Source organism: Vulpes vulpes, chromosome 2, assembly GCF_048418805.1.
Source record: "Vulpes vulpes isolate BD-2025 chromosome 2, VulVul3, whole genome shotgun sequence".
In the NCBI taxonomy this organism is placed as follows: domain Eukaryota; kingdom Metazoa; phylum Chordata; class Mammalia; order Carnivora; family Canidae; genus Vulpes; species Vulpes vulpes.
The window spans coordinates 88,249,861-88,276,273 of NC_132781.1; the positions used below are offsets into that span (position 1 = coordinate 88,249,861).

At 39.3% G+C, this 26,413-nt stretch overlaps 1 protein-coding gene across 7 annotated transcripts in view; it reads right to left on the reverse strand.

The window, feature by feature from the left end:
* CCNY (cyclin Y) overlaps positions 1 to 26,413 on the reverse strand; it is a 235,079-nt gene that overhangs the window by 75,724 nt on the left and 132,942 nt on the right. For all 7 annotated transcript variants that reach the window (XM_026000812.2, XM_072749172.1, XM_072749173.1 and 4 more), the window contains one exon: positions 6,578 to 6,652. In XM_026000812.2, the coding sequence (XP_025856597.1) occupies positions 6,578 to 6,652 (75 nt within the window). The remainder of the gene's footprint in view (positions 1 to 6,577; positions 6,653 to 26,413) is intronic.

Genomic DNA, 26,413 nt, shown 5'->3' on the forward strand with positions numbered 1-26,413 from the left:
TGCAATAAATCATAACAATAAAGTGAAGACCACTCCTTTTCATGAGGGATATACAGACTGCAATGGGGTCAAAGGAATCAGGCAAGATGTTCTGAAATGAATCATAAATTTATTTTCTCAACGCTCCTGGAGTGTATCAGGTTAAACCCAGTGCCACCAAATGGAAATGTTGTTCTTTAACAGCAGATATATTTAAAAGTCATTTATATGTTAGGTAAAGTCTTTCTGGTGTACTTCCCAGAAACTGCAGAAGTGAGAAGCTCCTCTAACTGGGTGAGAAACTCTTTTGCAAATCAAGAGACTCCAATTCCTTTCTGTCAACAAAGCTAAAGGAGAACAAGACTGAATTGTAGCTGAGTGTTAAGGAATTGTTTTGGATGATAATAAATCCCTTGGAGATTTTTTTACATATGAATCAGATGAAATAGAATTTAGTGATATTACTACAACAAATCTCCTTCTATTCCCATGTGTATATCTATATGAGCAAAGTTCCTCAGCACTTACATCTATAAAAACAAAGAATTTGATGATGACTAGCACTTCACTCCAAATAATATGTAATATTCATCCACAGATACATCTCATCAAACATTTTTTTTCTAAAAATCATTTCACTTTTCTGTTTAATAATTATTCATTACAATCTTAATACGTTTGTGTTGTTTTGATCAACTAAGAGCTAAGGAAAATAACAATGATACATCAATCCAGAACTTACTTTTAGTATTTAGAGATTTATAATTGTGAGAAATAAAAATTAAACTTAGATCCATACTTTCATAAAATGGCAGTATGACAGTGTGATAAATGACTAAGAAATATATTAGGATAAAATTCGATGGATAAAATGACATGGAAATACAACTTCAAGACAAAAAAGAAATCAAATGAAACTTTAACTGTTAAAAATGAGTGGTTCATACATTTCTTTTGTTCATACATTTTTAAATGATTTATGGTGGATTACCAAATCACTAAGGTACTGCGATTTTATTTGAAACATTTTTTTTAAAGAGGGATAGTTTTTATTTTAAAAAGTCCATATTTAAAATACATCAAAAATTAAATCCTTTGGTAGGATGAAAAATTTTTATAGCCAACATAAAAATATTCGAAGGAGTTCATAGTTTTTCAAAATTATTTTCCATAGTAGGTAAGCAAAGAAAAAAACTCATTGGTATAAGAGCTTTGAGGTCCTATGGATTCTTCAATATCTAACAGCAAAAATATTCCCTATGGAACCTGGTAAGCTGTAGGAGAAACGCAGAGTGACAGACAGGGAGGTGGAGAAAAGGGCACAGCAGAGCATAGCGCATATGAGGATGACAAAGAGAACTGGGGATATGTAGGAAGGAGGATGACAGAAAGGTCATGGGAACACTCAGATGGAACTGATTCCTGGAAAGGCACAGGGGTCAGCTGCTTCTAAATGCCAGATAAAAGGAGCACAAAAAGGTTGGTCCCCTCGTGATAGAGAAGTTCAACATTGCCCAGGAACAAAAACATGACCCTGAACAAAGGAAGGCCACAAAACATTTTTTTCAATTTCAGTATTTCTGAAAGAATGTGCAAAGAAAACCATGGCTCATAGCTTTATTTCTGAATTTTAACACTTCTACTTTGGCTTTAGGTCACTCAAGAGACAGTGGTTTTTATTCCTTTAATTATTTCAAGAACTCTTGAACTCAAAGATTATACATACACACAAACACATATACAAAAGTTCTTATTTTTGTCCAAATTCTTCTTTAAGACAACCATACTAGTTAAAATTTAAAAAGATGTGGTTTGACTGCTTTCTTCTAATACTCAAGAACAGGTTTTCGTGTCTTTGAAAACAATGAATTAGGGCAACCCAGGTGGCTCAGCGGTTTAGCACCACCTTCAGCCCAGGGCCTGATCCTTGAGATTTGGGATCGAGTCCCATGTCAAGCTCCCTGCATGGAGCCTGCTTCTCCCTCTGCCTGTGTCTCTGCCTCTCTCTCCCTCTCTCCTTTCTCTGTGTCTCTCATGAATAAATAAATATAAGAAAGAAAGAAAGAAAGAAAGAAAGAAAGAAAGAAAGAAAGAAAGAAAGAAAGAGAAAGAAGAAAGAAAAAAAGAAAAGAAAAGAAAAGAAAAGAAAAGAAAAGAAAACAATGAATTAAAATAGTTTAGAAAAGGAAAAACCACTAAGAACTATAATTCTTCCCCACAAGCCAAAATGATAGCATGAAAAGCCAAGGGAGGCCAAGCTAACTAATCTCTCTCTCACCTGGCACCTCCTCAGGACCCCACCCACTCCCTAAAGGAACTCATGGTCCCTTCTTTGTTGAGTGGCTCTCACACAAAGAAATTCTGCAATGACATACCATTTGTGTGAAGAAGAAACTGAGAGAGCAGTCAGTCTGGCTTGGACAGAATATCCCTAACTTCAGCCAGCTGGCAGAGATCTAATTAGGCAAGCACTCCATTATCATTCTGTTATGGTAAAGTTTCCAGTCTCCTTCTCAACAAAGAAAGGATCCAAGGCCAGCCTAAATCTCTTTGATATCAGAGGGAAAAGGAACTTAACAGATTCTAATTTAACTCCAAAAGACTTAATACAAGTACCACCTAGAGCAGAATAATGAACAGTTGGCTGTTGGGGAGCATGGCAGATAGAGCACATTCATCAGACCATTCGAGTGCTGGAGAAGGAAAGAGGATGGTGGGTCTGCAGAGCAGAGAGCTGCAAAGGTAAAAGAGCACCTGGCTGTGATCCCTGGCAAGAGCTACCCTAACATAACTGCCATCACCCTGACAAAAGCCTCCTACCCACAAACCTAGTACAAACTAATAAAGGAGTACATCAATCTGAAGAAGAGAGGGGAGATCACCAGACTCAAAAGAAAGGAATCTAAAAGGTGCTGTGTGTTCTAAAGTCTCAGGTTATAACATTTCTTCCAATAAAAAATAAATTGGTGTACGTGGAGCCCATAATTTTTTATTGCTCTAATACTCTTAGAAGTTCTCGGGTCTTGTAATGAAAATGTTAAGTTTGTACAAGTAAAGAATGATCACAAATCAAAAATGTCTGGTGGCTTTGTCATTTTTTTTCCTTCTTTCAATCACCAAAGTTGAACATATTCTCTGTACCAGGCAGAGCAAGGCACAGGGCATACTGAGATCTATTATCACTTTCCCTCTAGGAGCTAGCTGGCAACACAGACAAGAAAATAGTTTTAAATACCACAATATGGTTCAGACTAGGAAGAAAGATTTCACATATTACAGGGGGAGCTCACTAAAGGCCCACGTAACCCAGCCTGCGAGGCAACAGGCACCTTCAGGGATGAGACTTGGAGACTGAAGAAATGAGCTGTAGAAGACTGAAAGGAAATCCAGGTAAATGCAAAGGCACAGGAGACCACGTGGCACACCAGTGGGGAAATGCAAGGGATTCCACAGGGCTGAAGCATGGAGATGCAAAGGAAAACAGTGAAATGAGAAGTAAGGCAGAGGAAGGATTATGAAGGGCCTTGTCTATGACCATACTAAGGCATCTGAAATTTAACTCTAAGGCAACAAGGAAGCCATTAAATAAGTTTAATCAAACAAGTGACATAATCACATCTGAACTACAGGAAGTGTTTTCCCTGGCGATGTACAGCCATCGGACTGGAAAGGTAAGGCCACAGGTGAGCCACATGTGCTGCAGCCTCCAACTGAGAAAACAGGGAGCCTCAATGAAGGGGCACAATGGGAATGGAAGAGATTGTCAGGTTCAAGGAACATTTATGAGGGAAAAAGTAATATACCTTCAATCACTTGGCTGTAATGGCGGGCTAGTAAATGTTTAACATCTGCCTTTAAAAAATGCCCTGATTTGTAGCATTTGTCAATTTCTATGGGGTAAAAGTTCCCTTCCTGGCTTTTTTCAGACTCCTAGATGGTGTCACTGAACTTAGAACTGGATAGAAATGTGCAATCAGCTCCTGCGAGTCAGTGTGAGTCAGCTCCAGCATTACTGCCAGAATGTGAGACTGGGGAGAGGGAGGAATCTAAGAAAATTCAAGGCCTCCCCTGGCTTGGAGACCTGGGTAGAGCGGGAAATGCAGGGTGTTAACTGTGCTCCTGAGGTCTGGTTGGGACATGCTGAGTTACACAAAGATATCAAAATGTCCAGCAGGCAAATGGACATAAGGGATGTGAACACTGCAGAGAAAAATCTGGCTAGAGATTATAGTTGAAATAGACATCATGGGGATCCCTGGGTGGCTCAGCGGTTTAGCGCCTGCCTTCAGCCCAGGGCATGATCCTGGAGTCCCGGGATTGAGTCCCACATCAGGCTCCCTGCATGGAGCCTGCTTCTCCCTCTGCCTGTGTCTCTGCCTCTCCTCTCTCTCTCTCTCTCTCTCTCTCTGTGTGTGTGTATGTGTGTCTCATGAATAAATAAATAAAATATTAAAAAAAAAAAAAGAAATAGACATCATGATGAACTGTGTGCAAACCCAGAAGAGGATAAAGCACAGAACCCTGTAAAATACCAACAGTAAAGGGATGAACAGAGAAGAACTTGGTTAAAGATGCCTGAGAAGGATCTTAAGAAAAGGGAGGGTTTCTCAGGACCAAGTCCCCAAATAGTTCCCTGATGGATAATCAATTTACCAAAGAATTAACTCACTGAAGTTACCAAATTAAAAAAAAAAAAAAAGTTATCAAGTTTACCTATTTTTAAAACCTACTTTTTAATTATTTATAAAGCAATTGGTTGATTGGAGGGTCTTGTTTTCAGCAAATTGGTCTATCTGAATATAAAAAGCCAAAGGAGTTTTAAGTAGCAAGGAAAAGTCAGGGCAACAAATGCCGCCTAGGAGGTCAATAGCTAACAGAAGCAAACCTTACAACACCGCTCCTCAGAATGGCAGTGGTGGGAAGATGCCCAGTGGAAAAGTGAATGGACAGAGAAGCAGAGGTGGTAACAGAAGATTTCACTAGAGTAGAGAGGAAACCTCAGGGAGAAGCCGCTGCTCATCTTTCCTTTTCTTGTATTTCCTATGTTGAATGGAAAGATCCAGCATTTAAGAAGAAATTGAAGGATTCAACAGAAGCACCTGATGTTCCAGAGGGGAAGAGGGAATAAAATCTGCACTAAAGGTGAAGAAGGGAGGAGATACACTTCTCTAACTCATTTCTGGAGCCATACTTCTGTTAGCAATTTGGAAAATTGCTGAGTTTCATTTTACCATGACAATCAAGGTACATGACATCTACTTAAGAAGCTCTTTGCAATTCCATTTGATTCTAGTTAGAAAATTTCCTGAATGATACTGGTCTGTACGCTGAAGCCACAGGAAACAAGAACCAAACCTGAAAGTATGCTAACCTTGCATCATTACAGGCACAAAATTGTTTTAGATTCTCATTGTCCCAAACCCTCCTCCCCCCACCGTCATTGTTCTTCCCTTGCAATAGCCTACCCCTCCCAATGGCTTCCCACTTTACCAGGCTAAGAAATAAATACCCTCTTTTGTTTTTAACCCAATATATTAAAAACTTATTTCACAGGTATTTGATGCTGAGGATTATTTCTTCTTATGCATAGAAACACTGATTGTTTTATAAAAGTACCAAATTCTTTCAGATCAAGTCAGTAGCTTAAGTAAAGATCACCAGAATCACTTTAGCATTCCGCCATGTCAAAACTGTCCCCTAACCATTACCGAAAAGTTATCAGTTCTTACAAATGAACTCTCTGCCTTACAAATGTTTGATTATTTTCTCATCAATTTAGGATTTTCTCTTTTTTTTTTTTTTTTTTTTTTAGGATTTTCTCTTAATTAGAATTTAGTTATTTGCCAAAAACAGTCAGGGATTGAGTCACACAGGACTCCAGCATTGTAATGTAATATCCCAGTCACTACACGGTCATTCAACAAATTTCCCTGGCTACTCTTTCACAGGAAGCCAACTGAGAAGGTTCACATTCACTATATTGTATAACTTTTATCTGTCTTTTGTAGCCAGGGGCCAGGAACAGTGAGATAAGCTAGGGCTGAAAAGAGTGAAAAACCCTTAACAGAAATTCCACACATCTGGGACAAACCATAAAGACTGCAGATTAAGCTGGGTAGTAAAGTTTGGCAAAAAGAAACAATTATAGGTTTAATTCAGCTCTCAAATGGCAAATTGAGATAACAGGGATTTGATATGATTTGATGTAAGGATTATATTTTGCTTTCTTTTACAAACTGTCAACTATAATGTCTAAAAAACCAAACACTTCTGATCTTTAGAGATTTATGCAAATATCAATTCTTAGAGGAAAATGTCTGACTCTCCTGTAAAAACTGCTACTACTAAAGTGTATGTAGAAACAATGTAGCTGATTGGCAAAATGAGGATAGTTGCTTCAAAATGGAAATTCTAAAAACATAACTTACTACATACAAAAAGAAGAAACCCAAAGAGAACATCATCAAACAATATACAGGGGGGTTGCTAAAGAGGATTCTACTTTTACCTTAAGAATCACATGCAGTGGAAAATCAAGACTTGGGTTACCAACATGAGCCTTTGGTTTTGTTCTAAGAAACACAAATTAGTAACCTACCGTCCGTCTGAGATTTACTGAGGAATATTGTGCTGGCCCGAGGATGGTCTGAAGGATTGAATTCCATGTTCAAATCTTTAAAGAAAGAAAAAGAATATACATAAATATCCATTTGGTAACAAAGAGGAGTCAAGATTATTTTCAGTTTTTTTAACCTTAAATTGCTAATATATCCAAGGATTCTGGCAAAAAACCTAGAGTTATTATGTTAATATATTCTTCTAAGTTCAACGAGAACACTGTTATTTAGAAATTTGAGAAAGTAACACATAAAAATTAGATAGACTCTTGGTGGGAGATCTGTTGGCCTAAAACTCCCATTTTCTTTTTAAAAATCTGCTCTGGATACTACAAACCTGAGGATACTATAAAATAGCAAGACAGAGTTGTGATACTCAAGGAGAATTATGTGCTACAACTGACTCATCTAAAATCTACAGTTATGTGAGTAATATTCCTTGTTGAAGGTGAATGAAATAGAATTTCTCAGCCAAATGAGCAACTACAAACTGTTTGATTAAGACTGTTATTTTCTAAAAAGGCAAACCTTAATCTTCAAAGCAAAGGCCACAGATTGGCCATCTGTGGGCATAATCCAGGGCCAGGGATATAGTTTGTTTGGTCCATATATTTGCTTAAAGTCTGAACCAACATATTATGATTTTTATATTTCAAACATAAACCACAAAGAAAAATGTCTGTATTTACAGCTTCTCTTAAGAAATCAGATCATTTGGCAATACTGGGCTCCCACCCAGTGGTCACAAGGGGCTGGAATGCAGCAGCTGCCAACCCCTCCCAGTGGGACCTAGGATTCCAGTCTCCAGTGGTCAACCCTCCAGCTCCCTGACACTCCTCAGGTACGCTCCTCACTTTCAGACCTTCCTACCCCTATGTGCATTTGGTTTTGTAATCCCTGCCTCAGAACAATCTCCAAGAGCTTGAAACTTATCAGTAGAGTATAAACAATTTAGAATCCCATCATAGAAGAGTTTTTCCAGTTTAAAAAAAAAAAAAAAAAAAGATTCCATTGGGAAAGAATATTTAAGGAAAACAAAAGAATTAAGTTTGGGAAGGGAGAGAGAAAATCAAAATGACTAGAAAGTCAGAATGGTCTTCAAATCAGTTTCCAGCATCAGAATGAAAACTATTTTGAGAGTTAAAAATAGACCTGCCCTACAACCCAGCAATTGCACTGTTGGGGATTTACCCCAAAGACTCAGATGCAATGAAATGCCGGGACACCTGCACCCTAATGTTTATAGCAGCAATGTCCACAATAGCCAAACTGTGGAAGGAGCCTCGAAAGATGAATGGATAAAGAAGATGTGGTCTATGTATACAATGGAATATTACTCAGCCATTAGAAATGACAAATACCCACCATTTGCTTCGACCTGGATGGAACTGGAGGGTATTATGCTGAGTGAAGTAAGTCAATCGGAGAAGGACAAACATTATATGGTCTCATTCATTTGGGGAATATAAATAATAGTGAAAGGGAATAGAAGGGAAGGGAGAAGAAATGTGTGGGAAATACCAGAAAGGGAGACAGAACATGAAAGACTCCTAACTCTGGGAAACGAACTAGGGGTGGTGGAAGGGGAGGAGGGCAGGGGGTGGGGGTGAATGGGTGACGGGCACTGAGCAGGGCACTCGACGGGATGAGCACTGGGTGTTTGTTATTCTGTATGTTGGCAAATTGAACACCAATAAAAAATAAATTTATTATAAAAAAAAGAAAACTATTTTGAGTAGTTAGTATTTATTTATTCAATTAATTTATTAATAATTAATACAATTATTCCAATAAATTTAAATTTGCAAAGACACCTACTTGACACCAACAAAAATGGATTGCAGCTACCCTCAGTTTTCATAGCTAGTCAAGTCAAAAATAAAAGGAAAAAAAGATGTCCATATACACATGGGAAGCAACACCAAACCATTTATCCAGAGTCTCCCCTCAGCAATCCTTTGAAGTGAGGCATCTTCCCTACATCAACCAATGGCTTACTGGACTATATAGCCAGTATACTGACCTTACACTGGGTTCCTAATTAATGCATACTGAATATGTAATGCTGTTTCAATTATCTGGTCCTCCTTCTGTGACAGCTATTAAAATTATATCTAAAGTGTAGCGGTTTCATACCTAAAGGCTATGGAAGAGGAAAGGGAAAAAAGACAACTTCTCAGACTTGCTTCAATTTGAACTAGATAAAATGAGGCCATAAATCTGGTGAAAATGAGTCCTTAGTGAGGGGGTTTCCTGCTCAAGTAGGATTTTGTTACAAAAAGGTCAAACAACCAATGTGCTATCCAATTTTTTTTTTTTTTGAGAACTCCAGCATATGAAAACTGAGGGCATATATGTAATCCCAACCATGAAGGATGCTATTAATTTCCAAAACCTTAATTCACAGTCCCCACAGAAGTACTGACTGGAAAAACAAGGTGCCTGCAGTATTCCATGTTGGTGGGAGAGCAACAAACTCAATCCCCTAGCCTTGGACAGTGTCAGCACTGCAATTTCTTGGTTTGTTCCCTTAATCTCCATTTTGGACCAGTTTTGGGGGGTTTCTTTGAGGGAGTGGGATGGGTGGAAGACTGTCTAATGAGATTTTAATCTAGATATTTGAAAAATACATAGGCAGGCCCCCTTATGCAGAGCAGTTTTCCTGGACTCAGTTTATTATCAAAATTATCTTTAGGGGTTTGTAAAATACCACAAGCAAAAAGTGTAAAGATTTTCTGCTTCAAGCCAATAGTGGAGCCAAGATAACACAAGACTGTCACTTCTTAGGGAATTGAGATCCTACTGCTTTTAAGTTTAAAAATGTCCTGAAAGAAGAAGACCTACACACAGCCAACAGATACATGAAAAAAATGCTCAACATCACTCAACATCAGGGAAATACAAATCAAAACTACAATAACATATTACCTGCCACCAGTCAGAATGGCTAAAATTAACAAGACAGGAAACCACAGATGCTGGTGAGGATGCAGAGAAAGAGGAACCCTCATACACTGTTGGTGGGAATGCAAACTGGTGTAGCCACTGTGGAAAACAGTGGAGGTTCTCAAAAAAAGTTGAAAATAGAGCTACCCTATGACACAGCAATGGCACTATTAGTTATTTACCCCAAAGATACAAATGTAGTGATCTGAAGGAGCACCTGCACTGAAATGTTCATAGCAGCAATGTCCACAATAGCCAAACTGTGGAAAGAATCCAGATGTCCATCGACAGATGAACGGACAAAGAAGAGGTGGTATACAGATATAGACATACAAAATGGAATAAATGGAATACTACTCAGCCATCAAAAAATTGAAATCTTACCATTTGCAATGACATGGATGGACCTAGAGGGTATTATGCTGAGTGAAATAAATCAATTAGAGAAAGACAATATCATAGAATCTTAAGCAAATGTGGAATTTAAGAAACAAAACAGAGGACCATAGGGGAAAGTAGAAAAAAATAAAACAAGATGGAATCAGAGAGGTAGACAAACTATAAGAGACTCTTAATCATAGGAAACAAATGGGCTGCTGGAGGGGAGAGGGGTGGAGGGATGGGGTAACTGAGTGATGGACCTTAAGGAGGACACATTATGGGCACCTGGGTGGCTCAGTAGTTGAGCATCTGCCTTTGGCTCAGGTTGTGATCCCGGGGTCCTGGGATTGAGTCCCACATCAGGCTTCCTGCATGGAGCCTGCTTCTCCCTCTGCCTGTGTCTCTGCCTCTCTCTCTGTGTCTCTCATGAATAAATAAAATCTTTAAAAAAAAAAAAAAAAGAGGACACACAATGTTAAGAGCACTGAATATTATATAATATTGATGAATCACTGAACTCATCTCTGAAATGAATATGCAGTATCTATTAATCACTTGAATTTAAATTAAAAAAAAAAAAGAAGATCTGGAGGACAATCCCTGGAGATAAGATTCTATGCTAAAATGGTCACAAACCCTAGAAACGGCTAAGAATGGAGACATTCAGATTCTGAAAGGGCTGCCAATAATAGGGCATTTGTTATAGTAAATAATAGTGTGCCTAGATACTGGAATGCTATGCCACCATAAAATAATCATGTGAACTGCACTAATCATGGTGAGCACAGCATAATGTATAGAATCGTTGAATCACTACATTGTACACCTGAAACTAATGTAACATGTCAACTATACATAATTTAAAAACAAAAAACGTGAAGAATATTTGATTCACAAGGAAATAGCAGTACCATATGTCATTAGGTGCAGAAAGCAGGTGATATTTTTGGAGGGACTATGCATAGGTATAGCATATATACACTAATATTTGGTTACCTTTGAATAATGCAAGGGAGACTTTTTTCTTTTCCATGTTTTCTACATTTCCTGCATTGAGCATATTTTCTGTTAACTTATGAAATTTCAAACATCTGTGTTTTAAAACTACTTGTGAAAAATGATTTAGGCCTTCATGATCCTCTAGGTAGGTGGGCTGTTATTTCCCCAGCAGGCACTGGTGTTTCCAGGAGATGCACTGCGGTCTCTTGGCTGTGGCTATCGCATCCCCTCCCCACAAGTCAGGGGCACACAGCCACCAAGATGTGTCTCCCCACAAGCACTGGCTACGTGCTGTAGGAACTCATGATAAAAGACACCATGCTGTGAGGGACTCCTGAGTGGAGGTGCCTTCGTCCTGCCAGCAGCCACTATGCATGTACACGACATTTCCTGGTCTAAACAGAACAGGGCCACAGGGGAGGATGACTGCTTGTCCTTCCACGCAGAGCCCAAGGAGCAGGAATCATGTTTCATACCATCCCTACCAAGTCTGATAAAGGAAGAGATTATCATGTTTCCTTTATGGCCAAGTCATAATTCCAGGTCTGAATATTAAAACTCACTTATGTCAGAGGTGGTTTCTTGCATGAGTGGCAGGTCAATTATCATCCCTACCCAGTTCAGAAACACAGAGGAAGTCATGTAGAGTTCAGAAGAGTCTTCACGATCAGGAATTGACATGATACTTGCAGATAAGGCAAGTGAAGCTGACAGAGGTTGAGGGTCTGGCTGTGCAATCATAGAACTTTAACCAAAACTCTGGTCTCCACCTGAAATCTGGAGACCAGAGTTTTCCTTACTACTCTTACCTAGGCCAGACCTTGCCTCAGATCCTGATTGCCCTACAAGGACTTAACTCTTTAAGAAGGAGGCAAAAGCTGGCACAGAGGAAAATCCAGAAGCCTTGAAAGCTGGGTTCACACAATCTTTAAGTTCTCCCTGGAATTAAAATTTTAGGACCTAGATCTTGGATGAGATAACCAGGAAGTTTCTACACAAAGAAAAATCAAGGAAATCTCTGCTTCTAGATGCAAGAGTACATATAGCACTGCTAAGAAAAACAGAGAGAATCAGCTCATTTTTATCTGCAAGCATGGCCAGATGTTACTACCTTCTCAACACTTGCACAAGCTGCCAGTGCATTACTCAGAAAAAAGTATTTAACAACATGCTGATTTGCATTTCTTCCAATCCTAACCCAGATCCACATTCCATAACCATAGCATGGAGAGTAATAAAACTTTTGCCAGGTGTAGTCCAGTGGGCTAACTTTGCATGGGACAAGTCTGAAGGCCAGATTTCTCTTACTTGTTAATGTGAAGGTGGGCCAACCACAAGACCCAGTTTACCAGCACTGATTTAAATATGTACAACAGCAGAATACAAAGGTACAAGGAACTGCCCAGTGTTTCTTACATACGGGTTTAAAAGAGCAACTCCAGGTCTTGACGAGAAATATGGCAATTACAATATGCACTTTGCCAAGGGAACACCAACTTTTCAGGAACAAAAAATGGGAAAAGGCAGCATTCTCATAAGCCAAAGAAAGTAAACCTGCCATATCACTCAAAATTACACTATGAAGTCAAACATGACAAAATTGCTCTTTTAGCCATAAAGAAAAAAAATCCCCATATTGCAGAAAGTCAGGAAAAATGATACCCCAAATGTGAACAGTGAGTTGGAACACATTTGGAAGAGTGTAGTGATTTCAGTTCAGCTCAGTGATATTTTTCTTTCTTATCTCTTTTTTTTTTTTTTTTGTCTTTTTAAATTTTGATTGAGGGACCCCTGGGTGGTTCAGTGGTTAAGTGTCTGCCCTTGGCTCAGTGCGTGATTCTGGAGTCCCCAGATCGAGTCCCACATCAGGCTTCTTGCATGAAGCCTGCTTCTCCCTCTGCCTGTGTCTCTGCCTCTCTCTCTGTGTCTCTCATGAATAAATAAGTAAAATATTTGAACAAAAATAAAGATTGATTGATTGATTTAGAGAGAAGGAGGGAGGCAGAGAGGGAAGATCTGTGCTCTTGAGCAAGGTGAGGAGTAGAGGTCTAGGGAAAGAAAGAATAAATGAATATTGTGGGTGTTTATCAAGTCCAGTCCAACCTGCCATGGTTTTCATTCATTCATTCAACTAAAGTGAGCATCTTCTAAGTGGAATTCAGGTACTGCTGAGTTCTACATATTGAAGATACAAGATACAGAAGGGAACAAAATAGATCAAGTTTCTGCACTAGATCATCCTTCTAATTTTAAGGTGTGAAGTACCAGTGGAGAAAACAAAAAGAATAAAAAGCCATTAAGAATACTACAAATTCTATAACCCACATTAAGAAAGCTAGAAGTCAACTATCCTGGATTCTAGGAGTCTTTCATTCCCCCAAAGAGAGGCTCAAATTGTGAAGCAGAAAAACACCTTTTATAATGTAAAAGATCTAGATTTGCATATACCTCTGCTAACTCTATGGCCTTGGGCAAATTGCTATACTATTCTAGGTTTAATTTTCTTCTTCTACAAAGTGGGCAAATAACTCCTAACTTAGAGGACTGCCACGAAGATTAAAAGATATTCATATAGGGACGCCCAGGTGGCTCAGTGGCTGAGCGAGCCTCTGTCTTCGGCCCAGGGTGTGACCCCGGGGTCCCAGGATCAAGTCCCACATCGGGCTCCCAGTGGGAAGCCTGCTTCTCCCTCTGCCTGTGTCTCTGCCTCTCTTTGTCTCTCATGAATAAATAAATAAAATCTTGTTTTAAAAAAAGTTATTCATATAAAGCAATGAGTAGGGGATCCCTGGGGGGCTCAGCAGTTTAGCGCCTGCCTTGGGCCCAGGGCATGATCCTGGAGTCCCGGGATCGAGTCCCACGTCAGGCTCCCTGAATGGAGCCTGCTTCTCCCTCTGCCTGTGTCTCTGCCTGCCTCTCTCTCTCTCTCTCCCTCATGAATAAATAATCTTTTAAAAATAAATAAATAAATAAATAAAGCAATAAGTATAATTTCTGTCAAATAGATACCCCATATAGAATGGCTACTAAAATTTTACGGTATTAAAAAACTTTATTCCATAGCATCTAGCTCAGTGCTAAAGACACAAAACTCTCCAAAGATGTATATTAAATTTAAAGACACTAAAAATGATGCTAAACCATCATTATACAATATCTGTTCTCTAAGGAGTCCTGGTTGGAAACAGATGTTTATAACTTCAGTGTTTCAAATTCCTGATACAGATTCTCCTACCTCTTATAAAAAAGAATAAGATAATCCATAATGACAAAATGAACTAGCCTCTAAAGGAGTGATTCTTTAGAGAGAAAAGGCAGTTTTAAGAAATGTTATGGAATCCCTAGCATTGACTTCAGCCTAAATCTTGGGAAAAAGAGTTTTCAACTATTAACTGCTTCTTTATCATAATGATCATGATGATATTAAGACAGAAGTCAAATTAAAATATTAACAGAACAGACATTCTAAGATTCTCCTGCCCCACCTTCAGGTTAATTACAAAGATATTCAGTCACACTGCTTTGAGTCCCATTTGAGCTGAGTACAGGTTATGATGGGATCCTTTTATTCAAAACTGAAAAGAATCAAACAGCATGCCTGCCAACCAGTTTGATTCAGCAATATTCTCCAATGTCATGTAACCTAATTTTCTTCTGTTCTTTCCACAGATGTCACAGTATCAGGGATCCACAATTGCTCATCTTGGCTTTTTAAACCAGCAACAGTGTTATAAAATAATGCCACGGATAAGCAGGAATATGGTCTGGAAAGCTAGAAAAACAGAAAAGTGCATCAAGGCCTATAATGTAATGGGTCTAATATAGATAGAAGAGGAGACACAAAAGACAATTTGCACAAAACAGACAGAAACTTCCACCTTCTACCTCTTTTCTCTGCACTGCCAGCTGCAAGTTGATCACTGTTTCTTGTTTTTAGACAAATATCTGACACGATCAAAACCTCAAACTTTTAATTTCACCTTTAGGTAGACACATTTCTATATCTGGCTATGATCTTCAAGGCAATGACGAAAACAAAGTCTGTTAATTTTAAATCAGTTTGGTTTCCTTTTTTTTTTTTTTTTAATTACCATTGTCCTACTGCCTAAAAATCAGTGATTATTCCCCCATTCATTAGTCCAATGAGACCAAAATTGAGACCATCCTTCCCACTCCTCCACCAGCCCCCTCCACTGGTTTGCTCTGTGTTGCCACCAGGCAGGCCTTATCCCAGCAGTTGAAGACCAATTTATAATAATCACTGCTGCTGCGGCAGCAGGCTGCTGGTACCAAACTTCCAGTTAATTTTAAAGCCGTTATCTAATCCCACTGATTTTGAATTTATTCTTCTAATTTGGAGTTTATTCTTGCAATTATTCTCACACACTTAGATTTGGTGATTCTGTTTTCACTCTACTTTTAGCTGCCTGCATCCCCAAGGGTAGTCCATGCATGTGGCTTTGTGAGCACTGATATCTGGGTCCACACATCTATGTATGCTGGGTCTCTAGGTCTGAGTCTGTGTCTGCATCTCTCTGCACACACACGTCTGACTCTCATTTGCATCCTCCCCTTCCCTCCATCAACCTATCTATCCATCTGTCTACCTCTTTCCAACCTGTCTCTCACTCTCTTCCACTCACTCTTTTCCTCTTTCCCCCACTCCTTCCCTCCCTCCCTAAACCCTTCTCTAGCCTCTCCACTGTCTCTAATATTCTATTTTTTTAAAGATTTTTAAAATTTATTTATTCATGAGAGACAGAGAGAGAGAGAGAGAGGGAGGGAGGGAGGGAGGGAGGGAAGGAAGGAGGGAGGGAGGGAGAAGGAGAGGGAGAGGGAGAGGGAGAGGGAGAGGGAGAGATACAGGCAGAGGGAGAAACAGGCTCCACGCAGGAAGCCCAACGTGGGACTTGATCCCGGGACTCCAGGATCACACCCTGGACTGAAGGTGGCACTAAACCCGGGGCTGCCCTCTAATGTTCTATTTTAAGATGAACCAAAGGAGACAGAGAGATCCTAATGTTGAGACTACAGACAGATCTTGTGCCAATATGGCAGCTTGGATAAACTAAAAGCTCCCACACAGCAAGCACTCAGGAATGTGAGATAAAATATAAGACATCCGGGGATCCCTGGGTGGCACAGTGGTTTAGCGCCTGCCTTTGGCCCAGGGCGTGATCCTGGAGACCCGGGATCGAATCCCATGTCGGGCTCCCGGTGCATGGAGCCTGCTTCTCCCTCTGCCTGTGTCTCTGCCTCTCTCTCTCTCTCTCTGTTACTATCATAAATATATATATATATATATGACATCCTTGTAAATGCCTATGAGAGTGTGTCAAGACGTCAAGGAAATGACCTGAAGCCCTAACTAGAGAGAAAACTCAGGTCTTCCAGCAAGGATGGGCTATCCAGCAGTAAGAGCTGGGTCTGAGGTCTCATCTATCATCCTAGCAGAATTACTAATCTAACCTCCTTTACTTAAAAGTGCTTTGGTTTGGAAGTCACCTTATTTTAATATCCTACAGGTTAGATATAAGCCCTCAGAGTGGACAGAAGTTGGAATTGCTGCTTTTACATATATGGGCTATGGTCTCACCAAAAACTAAACTGGAAAAAAAAAAAAGTGAACACAGATGAAAAAGGAGGCCAGGATAAGAAAGGAAAAGGATCCCAATCCCCCACTAACTGGTAATCATTGGTGTATCTCCAATGTGGTTTTGGAGTTCTACTCTACAAATATAGTTCAGGAAATCCCTAGACACATTTATACCAAACTGGTCGCATGTCAGTGATATACCTGAATCCCTGACAGAATTAACTGTAAACCGCTCTGAAGAAGCCTGCCTCCCAGAGCTGCATCAGACTGTCCTCTAAAGATAGGCTCACCATCCAAAGTGGCAAGACATAGAAGGAAACAACCCATTACAAGCAAGAGTCAGAAGACATGACAAACAGCAAGATTAGGCTTTCAAGAACTTGGGATAAGAGAACAATTGGATAGACATCATAAAATAAATATGTGCACAATTATATGTATTAAGTAAACACATAAAGAAATAAAAACATGAGAAGAAAGAACATTTTGGAAAAACTCATGTCTGTATGTATGTTCATATATACATAATGAATGTATTAAACATGTGAACTCATATATTCTAGAAATTAAAAACACAGTCATTGAAATCTAAAATTGAATAGATGGGTTAAATAGCAGATTAGACTCATCTGAACACAGAACTCATACCCTGAAAAACATATCTTAGGAAATCACTTAGAATGAAGCACTGAGAGATAAAGAATTAAGAATGTATAGAATGGAAAAAAAAAAAAAGAATGTATAGAATGAAAAAATCCAACTAATAGTGGCTCTGCACTCCATAACCCTTGAAGATAAAAAAGACTCGTAGCAAATCCCTTTAATCTGATAGAAGGTATCTTAATAAAGGCTATGTGCCCAAAACCTACAGCAATCCTCATACTTAACAGGTGAAACATCAGGTGCATTCTCCTTAGGTCAGGAATAAAGCTGGAATCTACCTACCTTCAACATCGTATGGAATGGGATAAGAAATAAAAACAACATAAAGAGAATTTACTGGATTGGAAAGAAACATAACTGTTGTTATTTGCATATAATCCTCTACTTAGAAAATACAAAGGGCTTTACAAGTCTATTGGCATTACATAAAAATTAAGATATAGGAATTATTTTCATTCGATTACCTTACTAATAGTAATAGTAATAGTTTACCTTAGAATACCTTTCAACTAAAGGAACAGCACCATCTCCTTTACCCTAGGGTGTTGAGAAATGTATGGGGACAATTTTGGCTGTCACAATGATAAACAGCAGCTACTTGTCTATTACAGTCCCACACAATGAGGAACTATGCCACACAATGCCAACAGGGCATTCACTGAGAAACACTGTGGCCTAGAGCAATAAACAGTGTAACGATAATATTAAAAAGGTTCAATTTACTAAGTTACAAAAAAATTATCATTAAATTTAACAGAAAATTATAAGATCCTATACATAAAATTGTAATATTTTATAAAAAGAACTAAAATAAATATATATGTATAGATATTCTGTGTGTGCACGCACACACACACACACACACACTCAGAGTCGCATACAATTATTCACATGCATACACATCCTTATTTGGCATCACACCTATCCTGTATCAGACCCCTTGGTACATCCTGAGCTGGGGATATAGCACTAAATATCAGACAAGGTTCCTGCTCACAGAATTATCAACCCAAGTGTTTGAAAATTTAAATATTATCACTCTGGTCATGTTCATATTACAAACTAATCTCTTCCAGTTAAAAACTTAAATTTGGGCAGTGGCTTTTCCAGGGTACTTTACTAGCTTCATCCTAACATTACTCTCCTTTGGGCATTTCGCTGATTACTACTACATCCACTAGAGGTCAGGCAAGGAAGAACATAAAACAGGAAAGCTAATCATTAATGGGAGGGGGAGGGAGTGGGGGCACTAAGAGCACTAAGAACAGTGCTACTACATGCTCACTTCCCTATTAGATTTCGTGGAAGTGCAGGTACAAACTAACACATCCAAGAATATTTTGTTCTACACAGTACTGTTATTTGCATATAACCCTCCACTTAGAAAACAGGAATAAGCTCTCACTGACTTACATGTTGGGTCATCACTCCTCTGTATACCTGGCCAGTGCCATACAACTGGCTGGCCTGGTTTCCCACTTCTCTTTGCTTTATACCGCTATACTTTGTTTTCCCCACACACATACCTAGTATCCTTTGTTTTCAGGGGCTTGACCAGACCAACCCCTCTACCAGGAAAAAACCTTCTCTAGGTCAGCCCACCTGTCCATTCCTGCCCCCACCTCACATCTGGCCAAGGCTCGTGGTCCCTGGGAGATTTCTTGATTCATCTAGGCTTGCTCACTTGTCCTTCTCCACACCAACCAAACTTGTTATATGCCTGTGTTCTAGCAATGTTTTTCTTCTATCTCCATAGCTGTTGGTCTGAATGCATAATCCCCCAAAAGTGTGCTGACTGTATAAAAGGTCAATGATGAGTTCAGATATCTTTTAGATGCCACCAAGGTAATGAATCAGATGTATGTATTAATATAAAGATATTCCAGAATAGTCCCCCCCACCCCATCAAGGAGCTTCTATCCTCCAACACATATACACACATATACTTAGTTCCACAAATCCTTAAGCAATTCAGAATGCAAAAAGGATCATATGAGTAACGCTGATGGGAAGTGCTCCAAGCATGTTCCCATCTTCCCATCTGATAGAACAGAGAGGACTCCCTAGAACAAATGAGATTTCAGTGGACCTGACAGATTTTTATTTGGAGAAGGCTGCTCAAAGAGGGGTGCATTTCAGCCAGAACGAAGAAGATGGGCCAAGGCACACACTGGACAGAAAAAAACTTACTAGGGGATAGCCAGGAGACATACATGGAAAGCCTGGAGAGTTGAGAAAGAAAAACCAAAGGAAAGAAAAGCAAGAAAGATTCAGGCCAAACTGCAGAAGACCATGAATGCCAGAGGAAAAAGCTGCATTTTTCCTGTGAAGAAAGAAGGACAAGCACTGATGGTGTTCAAAAACACAAATTTGGCTGCTGGTATCTGTGTTTAGAAAGATATTCATTGGAAAAAATTTGAAGGTGAAGGGACAAGTTTAAATTCATAAAAAAGGAGAACCAGAAAAATCATGCATCAGATACATTTATTAAACAATACTTAGTCTTTCCTGGCATCAGATTGTTAAATATATACTGCAGTGTTTAAAGTCCAGCAGACAACAAGATTAAAGAAAGGTGCAATTGAAAGCTAAAAGACTAAATTCTGGTTTCTGCTTAGCCACTTAGCCATGTGACTTCTCTAAGTCTCCATGAAATACGGATGATAACTCTGACAGCTTCACTGGGTCCTGTGATGATCAGAGGCAATGGAGGTGAAAGCCAACGGTATTCATGGACTCATGTAGGGGTCGCACGGAATCAGTACCATCTTAGGATAAGGACCACGTGTTCCAAGTCCAAGTGTTCAACAATAATTAACTGAATATTGGAAGTAACATAAAATCATGATCAAGTGAAACAGATCTTCTGAAGAACTGAAAGAAAGAAAAGAAAAATTTGGAAGGACCAACCATTAATTCAAATGTAGATTAATTCAAAGAGAAAGAATCTCCTAGCAACCGCCCTCTCATGAGAGGCATGATTTAGCACTATCACTGAAAGAGGAAAAACACCACTGGGATCACTTATATTTTAACACCAGGCAAATAATTAGTCTTTTACATATGGGCAACATTGATGAAATCTGCTACTGTAGACAATTAAAAAATGTCCAAAATGACACTCTGAAAGCCAAGAAAGAGACATTTAACTCCCTTATCATTACTTAATTCAATAATCAGCAATTGCTTATTGAGAATCAATTTGATGTAGGCACTGTGTGTAAGAAATACACTGGTGAATAACCCTGTGGCCCACTAGAGTGGAAGGCAGATAGAGTGAGCTCAGTGTTTTGCTAGGGGCAAGTGCTAGGGGAGAACCAATAAGACTGCTGAGGCTTCCAATAAGGCAGTTAGTTACCTTAAATGGAACAAGAATAAGGGTATTAAATGTAGAAAAACTTGTGTATCAAAGACACAAAGTTTTTTGTTTTGTTTCGATTTGTTTTTAAAAAGCACATACAAACCTTTAAGACACACTTAAAATATTTAAAGAGTAAAGGATGAAGTGGGTGAGAAAGAATTCTTGGAATAGTTAGGATTTTACTGCAGGACACCAGGAAGCTACTGAAGGAGTGATGTGACATGATCAAATCACACACTTACAAAAAAATTACCATGGCTGCACAACGGAAAAAAAAATGAACTAAGGAAGACCAGACTGGAGGACAGGATATGAGAAAAAGAGGCTGTGGCCATAATTCATGTGGGAAGGAAGGTGGTTAAGAGAAGTGGATGGACTTGGAGATATTACAGAGGGACCCAATAATTTGGTAATGGAGCCATGCACAGAGATTAGGCATGGAGAAGGGAAGGAGCAGGGAAGACCCACTGGGGTAGATGTGCTGCTGGGTTTAACCTACCTGTGGGAAAATAATAGTCTATTAACCCAGTTAAACCCCAAACACTAACAGCCATGCTAAATGCCTTCAACTGCTCAGTTTCCCCATTTCCCAACTCCATTTCCTCTAGTTTAAACAAGATAACCTGTTACCATCCAGCATAATAGAGGCACACTCAGCCTAGGCAGCAGTTTTCTGAACCTCCTCTGCCTACCATTGACTCTGAAGCCTTCAATGATGGCTAGTGCATAACTCCCAACCTTCCACGATGCAGTTTGTCAATGATTGCACAAGAAGTCAACAGCATGAATTTACTGCCCAAATTAGGCTTACAATTGCTTATTTTACAGCAAATGATGGTAGAAATTTTAAGCTGTGAAAATGTTTATCATTTGCTTATATGCATAAATTCCTAAAGGAGAGTTTGGGGGTTTTGTTTTGTTTTGTTTTTGCCTTTTCACTCCAAGGATGTACTACCAAATTTAATCAGTTTTTTTTTTAACTATTTTAATAAATCTTGTTAAAAGTTCTGTTTGACTAAATGATGTCATTTGTTTCAAATTGCAATCTATTAGTTTTAATGATTCTTCTTTTCTAAACTTGATGATGCCATGGTTTCATTATTTATTACCCTCCAATAGCTCATGTCTCTTTAGAATCCTCTTATCAAAAAATCATTGGTTCTTCCTTCTATAAGATTCCATAATGCAAAATCCTAGCTTGAATTCCTCTAGTAAAAGAAGTCACTTAGAAGTCATGAAGATCAGGAGCCTCCATCTGCTAAAAAACAAACTGTGCATTCAAAGTACAGAAATCCCCCCACCTTACCAGCAGAATTGGCTTTTTTTGTACCCAATTCCCCAAATATCCCTAATTGAGGCATAATATTGCTGATACACAAAACAATCCTAAGGAATGCCAAAAATACTACTACTTCTCTTCTTCTGCCTTCTCCACAGCAAAGCAGTGAACAATACCTGGTAAAAAAGGCCCTCCTGACAAAAGCACACAAAACACTGCTAAGTTGCTGATGTAAGGGGAATGGCTGGTACTTCTGACCTGGGCTGGGAGGTGACTTTTCCATATATTACCATCTCTCTATTCCAAAAAGACCCCCCCACACGTACACCCCGAGGAGCTGCCATAAAGAGCAGCTGATATAAGTGTAGCATGCGATAGAAGTTATGGCAGAAAAGGACCTTACCCTCTGCATTTCTGAAAGCTAATCTGTTTCCTGTTAGGTTAGGAATGAGGCTCACCTTGGTTCCCAGTTTCAGCACCACCTCATGGTTTTCAGGGATTCTTAGAAAGCCCCAATTACAAAAGCAAAGGAGCAAGGTAGGGATGAAGAGAAGCTAAACGCAGATCTTAAGGTGTGGAAATATGGGGGAAAAAGCAAAGGAGAAAACCACCCAGTCACGAGACCAAGATCCTTCTGTTGCTGGTAGAGCAGGACAAACACTATTCCAAAGGAGGCATACCAAAAGCTCCACTTAACATGACCACTTGGAAAATACTGTTTCTTTGGATATAAAAGGGTGATATTATTATTTTAGTAAAAATAGCAGTTTTACTTTATGGTAATACTAGTGAGCCATCATAAAAATTCCTATCCAATCTACTTTTGGAGGCTTATGGCTAAGTTGTAATGACTTGTTTTTTATATTTAGTTAAACTCCAGTACTCCACATTCCTTAGAGTCTGGCCATCGTTCAATCAAGTGCCTTAAGTAGGGGTGGGGGCGGGGGGGGATACACTGTAGAGCAACTTACGTTGCATGTAAAGTGAGAGTGTGTAGGGGAGCAGAGTGTGCAGGGGCTAAAAACAAAAAAGCATAAGAAAATTCAGTCCACAACAAAATTTATTTCCACATTTTAGAAGGAGGCTACATTGAATAACACTGGGGCAAATAAAGTTAGTGATGTTGAGATATCCAAGTAATAAATTAGACATATTTTCTACTTTCAAACACAAACCACTGAAAGCCCATACTCTCCACAGAATATACAGCACAAGAAACAGGGCAGCAAGAGATCTTTGGATCAAATTCTTATCAACAAAGGATGGTCCTAAAGAAAGTTCTTCTTGACTGTCAACCATCAACCAAACATCAAGCACAGAATCTAATTTTTAGATCACCCTTCATATCTTCTCCCTTTGTCTCCATAACCGGAAGGCTTCAGGAGCGTCCATGTCCTCCTGAGTCAGTGCTTCAGTCTACTCAATCCACAATCAGTGCTATCCTGCTCCCCACCCCCTATGTTCCTTCTGTAGTTTATGGTACCTGGATATCTGAGCCCACCCTCCACACATGAGCTCCCTCTCATAATATACCATATGGTGCTTAGCACAGAGCCTTCTCTATCATGTATACTCAATAAATGATTACATAACAAATAAGCCAACTGAACCTCACCTGCTAAAAATGAGGCAGTAACTGAATAAGGAGTCTTACAATACTATACCATGTCATATTACTGCGATGTCATATTCATGGAACTTTAGAAAACTTCAAGTAATGGAGCAGATAAAATAAATATGTTCCACAAACATATTTCACATCGATTATTTCCTCTGAGCTTCTGCTACAAGTATTCTCCTTTTCCTCTTCATATTTACAGTAACAGCTTAGTAGGCAGTGCCTGCTAAGTATTCCAGGCACCATACCAAGGCATTTCACCTCTAGGAAACCAATTCTCTACCATAACCCTGAAAGTTGTTAAAATTATCCTCACCATATTTTTTTTTTTAATGAGATTTAGAGAAGTTAAAGAAAATCCCCCAAGCTCACACAGCTACAAGTAGCGGGCAGATTCTAGGCCTGGGAGAATAGGGAGATCTGAGTGAAGACAAAGGTCATTCTTTTCCATAACACCATGCTACCTCAAACCCATGAAGCCAAATATTCTATATTAATGTCCCCTATTGTCCCACAACCATACAACAGTAGACCAAAGGCCACTGGGACAAAAGTATTTAGAGCTTTTGTGTATTCATTTGCAAGCTGTCTGTCAGATGTTGTTTCATGCTGTATCAATGTATTCAGCTCAGCTAGTAATCTTTTTTTTTTTTTTTTTTTTTCCCTAATCAGCCAGGAACTGGGAGAGCAATTAACTACACTTATTAGACCTGGTGTGAAATATCCCTGCCACAATCTGCAATACAATGTGAACTGTAAGTAGATGCTTACCCAGTACATGTCTGATTAAGTAATGAGTATAGTAATTCCCTGCTATATGGATGAGCAATTACTGATGAGTAATTCCCTCATCCTCGGCTTCCAGGCAAGTCATAACAGCAGGATGGGTTGAGCTGGGGTAGGAGCCAGAAAGGGCACAGCACCAATCTCCTAGCCCCTCTATTAGACTGGGAGTCACTCCAACAAAACACTGACTCTTCTACCATAGGCCTTCCCACAAATTCTAGACAATGGGGACCTGCCTTGCTCAGTGTCCTGATGCCTCAGAAGACACCGTCCACTGCATTCCTTCCCACCTCTGGAGGAGATTCCATGGCCCTCTCTGCTAAGAGCTCTAAGCCCAAGGAAACCTCTCTCAGCTCTCCCTCACAATGTGTTTGGAGTCAACTAAGGAACTCCACCTGGGCAAATCCCATCTAATTTTACTCTCTCCTAAAACAAAACTTTTACAAAATAAAACTTGTTTACAAAATATGATGGACTTGCCTGCGTGTGCTAAATAGAGTTTGTTCTCTTCTGTGGCTCCGCCTTGAGGTCCTCAGGCATTTGAAGGAATTTCTGCTTCTCAGGTTTGACTTTTCTGTCTTCTCCCTCCCTGTGTGTGGGTCAGCACTCTTGCCTTTCCATTTTCTGCCTTTAATCGACTAAGGACTGAGAAAGAAAGCTATTTTGCTTTTTTAGGACTGAATGCACAGAAGAAGCATGAGGGGCCCATCTAGGGAAAGAGCCCAGGGAAGTGGTACCCCCTCACACCCAAGGCACTGATTCCATGAAAGTGGAAACCCCTTGTGAGTAAGACACACAGCCAGGCTTGGGGAACCTAGATTTAAAATTTCAGCACACAGACTTTAGGATGGGCTTTTTTGGCCCCACTCCCCACATGTCCCCGGCATTCTAGACAGCTGAGACAAGAGACAGGGAAGATAAGTAAGATTATGGGACTTTGTACATCATCTGCCTTCACCCCTCCCTGCTTACTACAATGGCATCTCTGAGGGAAGGGACATTCTGTCTTGTTCACTGTGGAATCACAATCACTGATGCCTTGAGCACCTAACACAGAATAAGCATTCCACAAATTTGCTGAATGAGGAAAAAATGCATGAGTAATTAATGAGAATTCCTCTTCCATAATTAATATCTACAGTTCAAAATCTTTATTATATTATAGACTCCTTATAAGCTGGAATTAATAAAATCAGGAAAGAAAATTCCAATGATCTGTGTCAGCAGGAGAAAGTCGATCCTTTTCAACCTTAAAAGAGAGAAGAGAGTGCTATTTTATCTAAGCAAGTTATAGGTATGCAGCCCACCAGGATCAACAACTCTGAGAAGTGCTGGTTAGGGTCCTTCAGCATACTGACAGCCCCCCAAAAAGCCCACTTCCTGTATGGAAGTCCAGGGTAAGCGTACAGAAACTACCCTATTAGAAAACACTAAACGTTACTTCTATCTTGTAGAGAAGGTACAACTTCCAATTGTTTTTTAAATGAAGAACACACACACACACACACACACACACACACACACATCATGTCCTGTTTTCTATCTACCCCCACCAAAAAGGGGAGGTTGGATGAAAAAATAAAACAATAAAAATAACAGGTAAAAAAATTTTAGAGAAGATTCAACTCTATTTTTGCATTATGATTTCCCTAGAAGATCTAAATTAAAAAATAAAGCCTGAATTTGGACTACAGTAAAATAAATGTGCAGGATTCAACATAAAGATGAATATAGATCTGTTTTGCGATCTCATTACTACTTTTTTCTAGCAAGGTACATCATCTGCCAGCAGAAACTAAAGGCACTAAGGGGCACAGCCTCCCAGGGCTGAATTCTGTATGTCTAGCAAGAAAGAACAGGTAGGGAGTAAATGCACTGGAGACCTGTGGGAAAAACAACCAAGAGCTCCTGGACGTCATGAGATGAGAAAAGAAAATACTGACATACACCAGACTGAAGCAAGGCAGTCACAATCAAAGATCCTTAATTAGGAGTAACATCCAAAGCAAATGGAGAAAACTCTTAAAACTAAAAGTACGCCTATATAATCAGATTATCTGAAAGTAATAAACTAGATAAACCAAGTAAATAAGATTATAAAAGAGTATCGCTTAAAATATGAAAAAACAGAATACATAATTTAGGACAAGCATGGTGGAGAAACCCTGGTCAGACAGCTACACTAAAT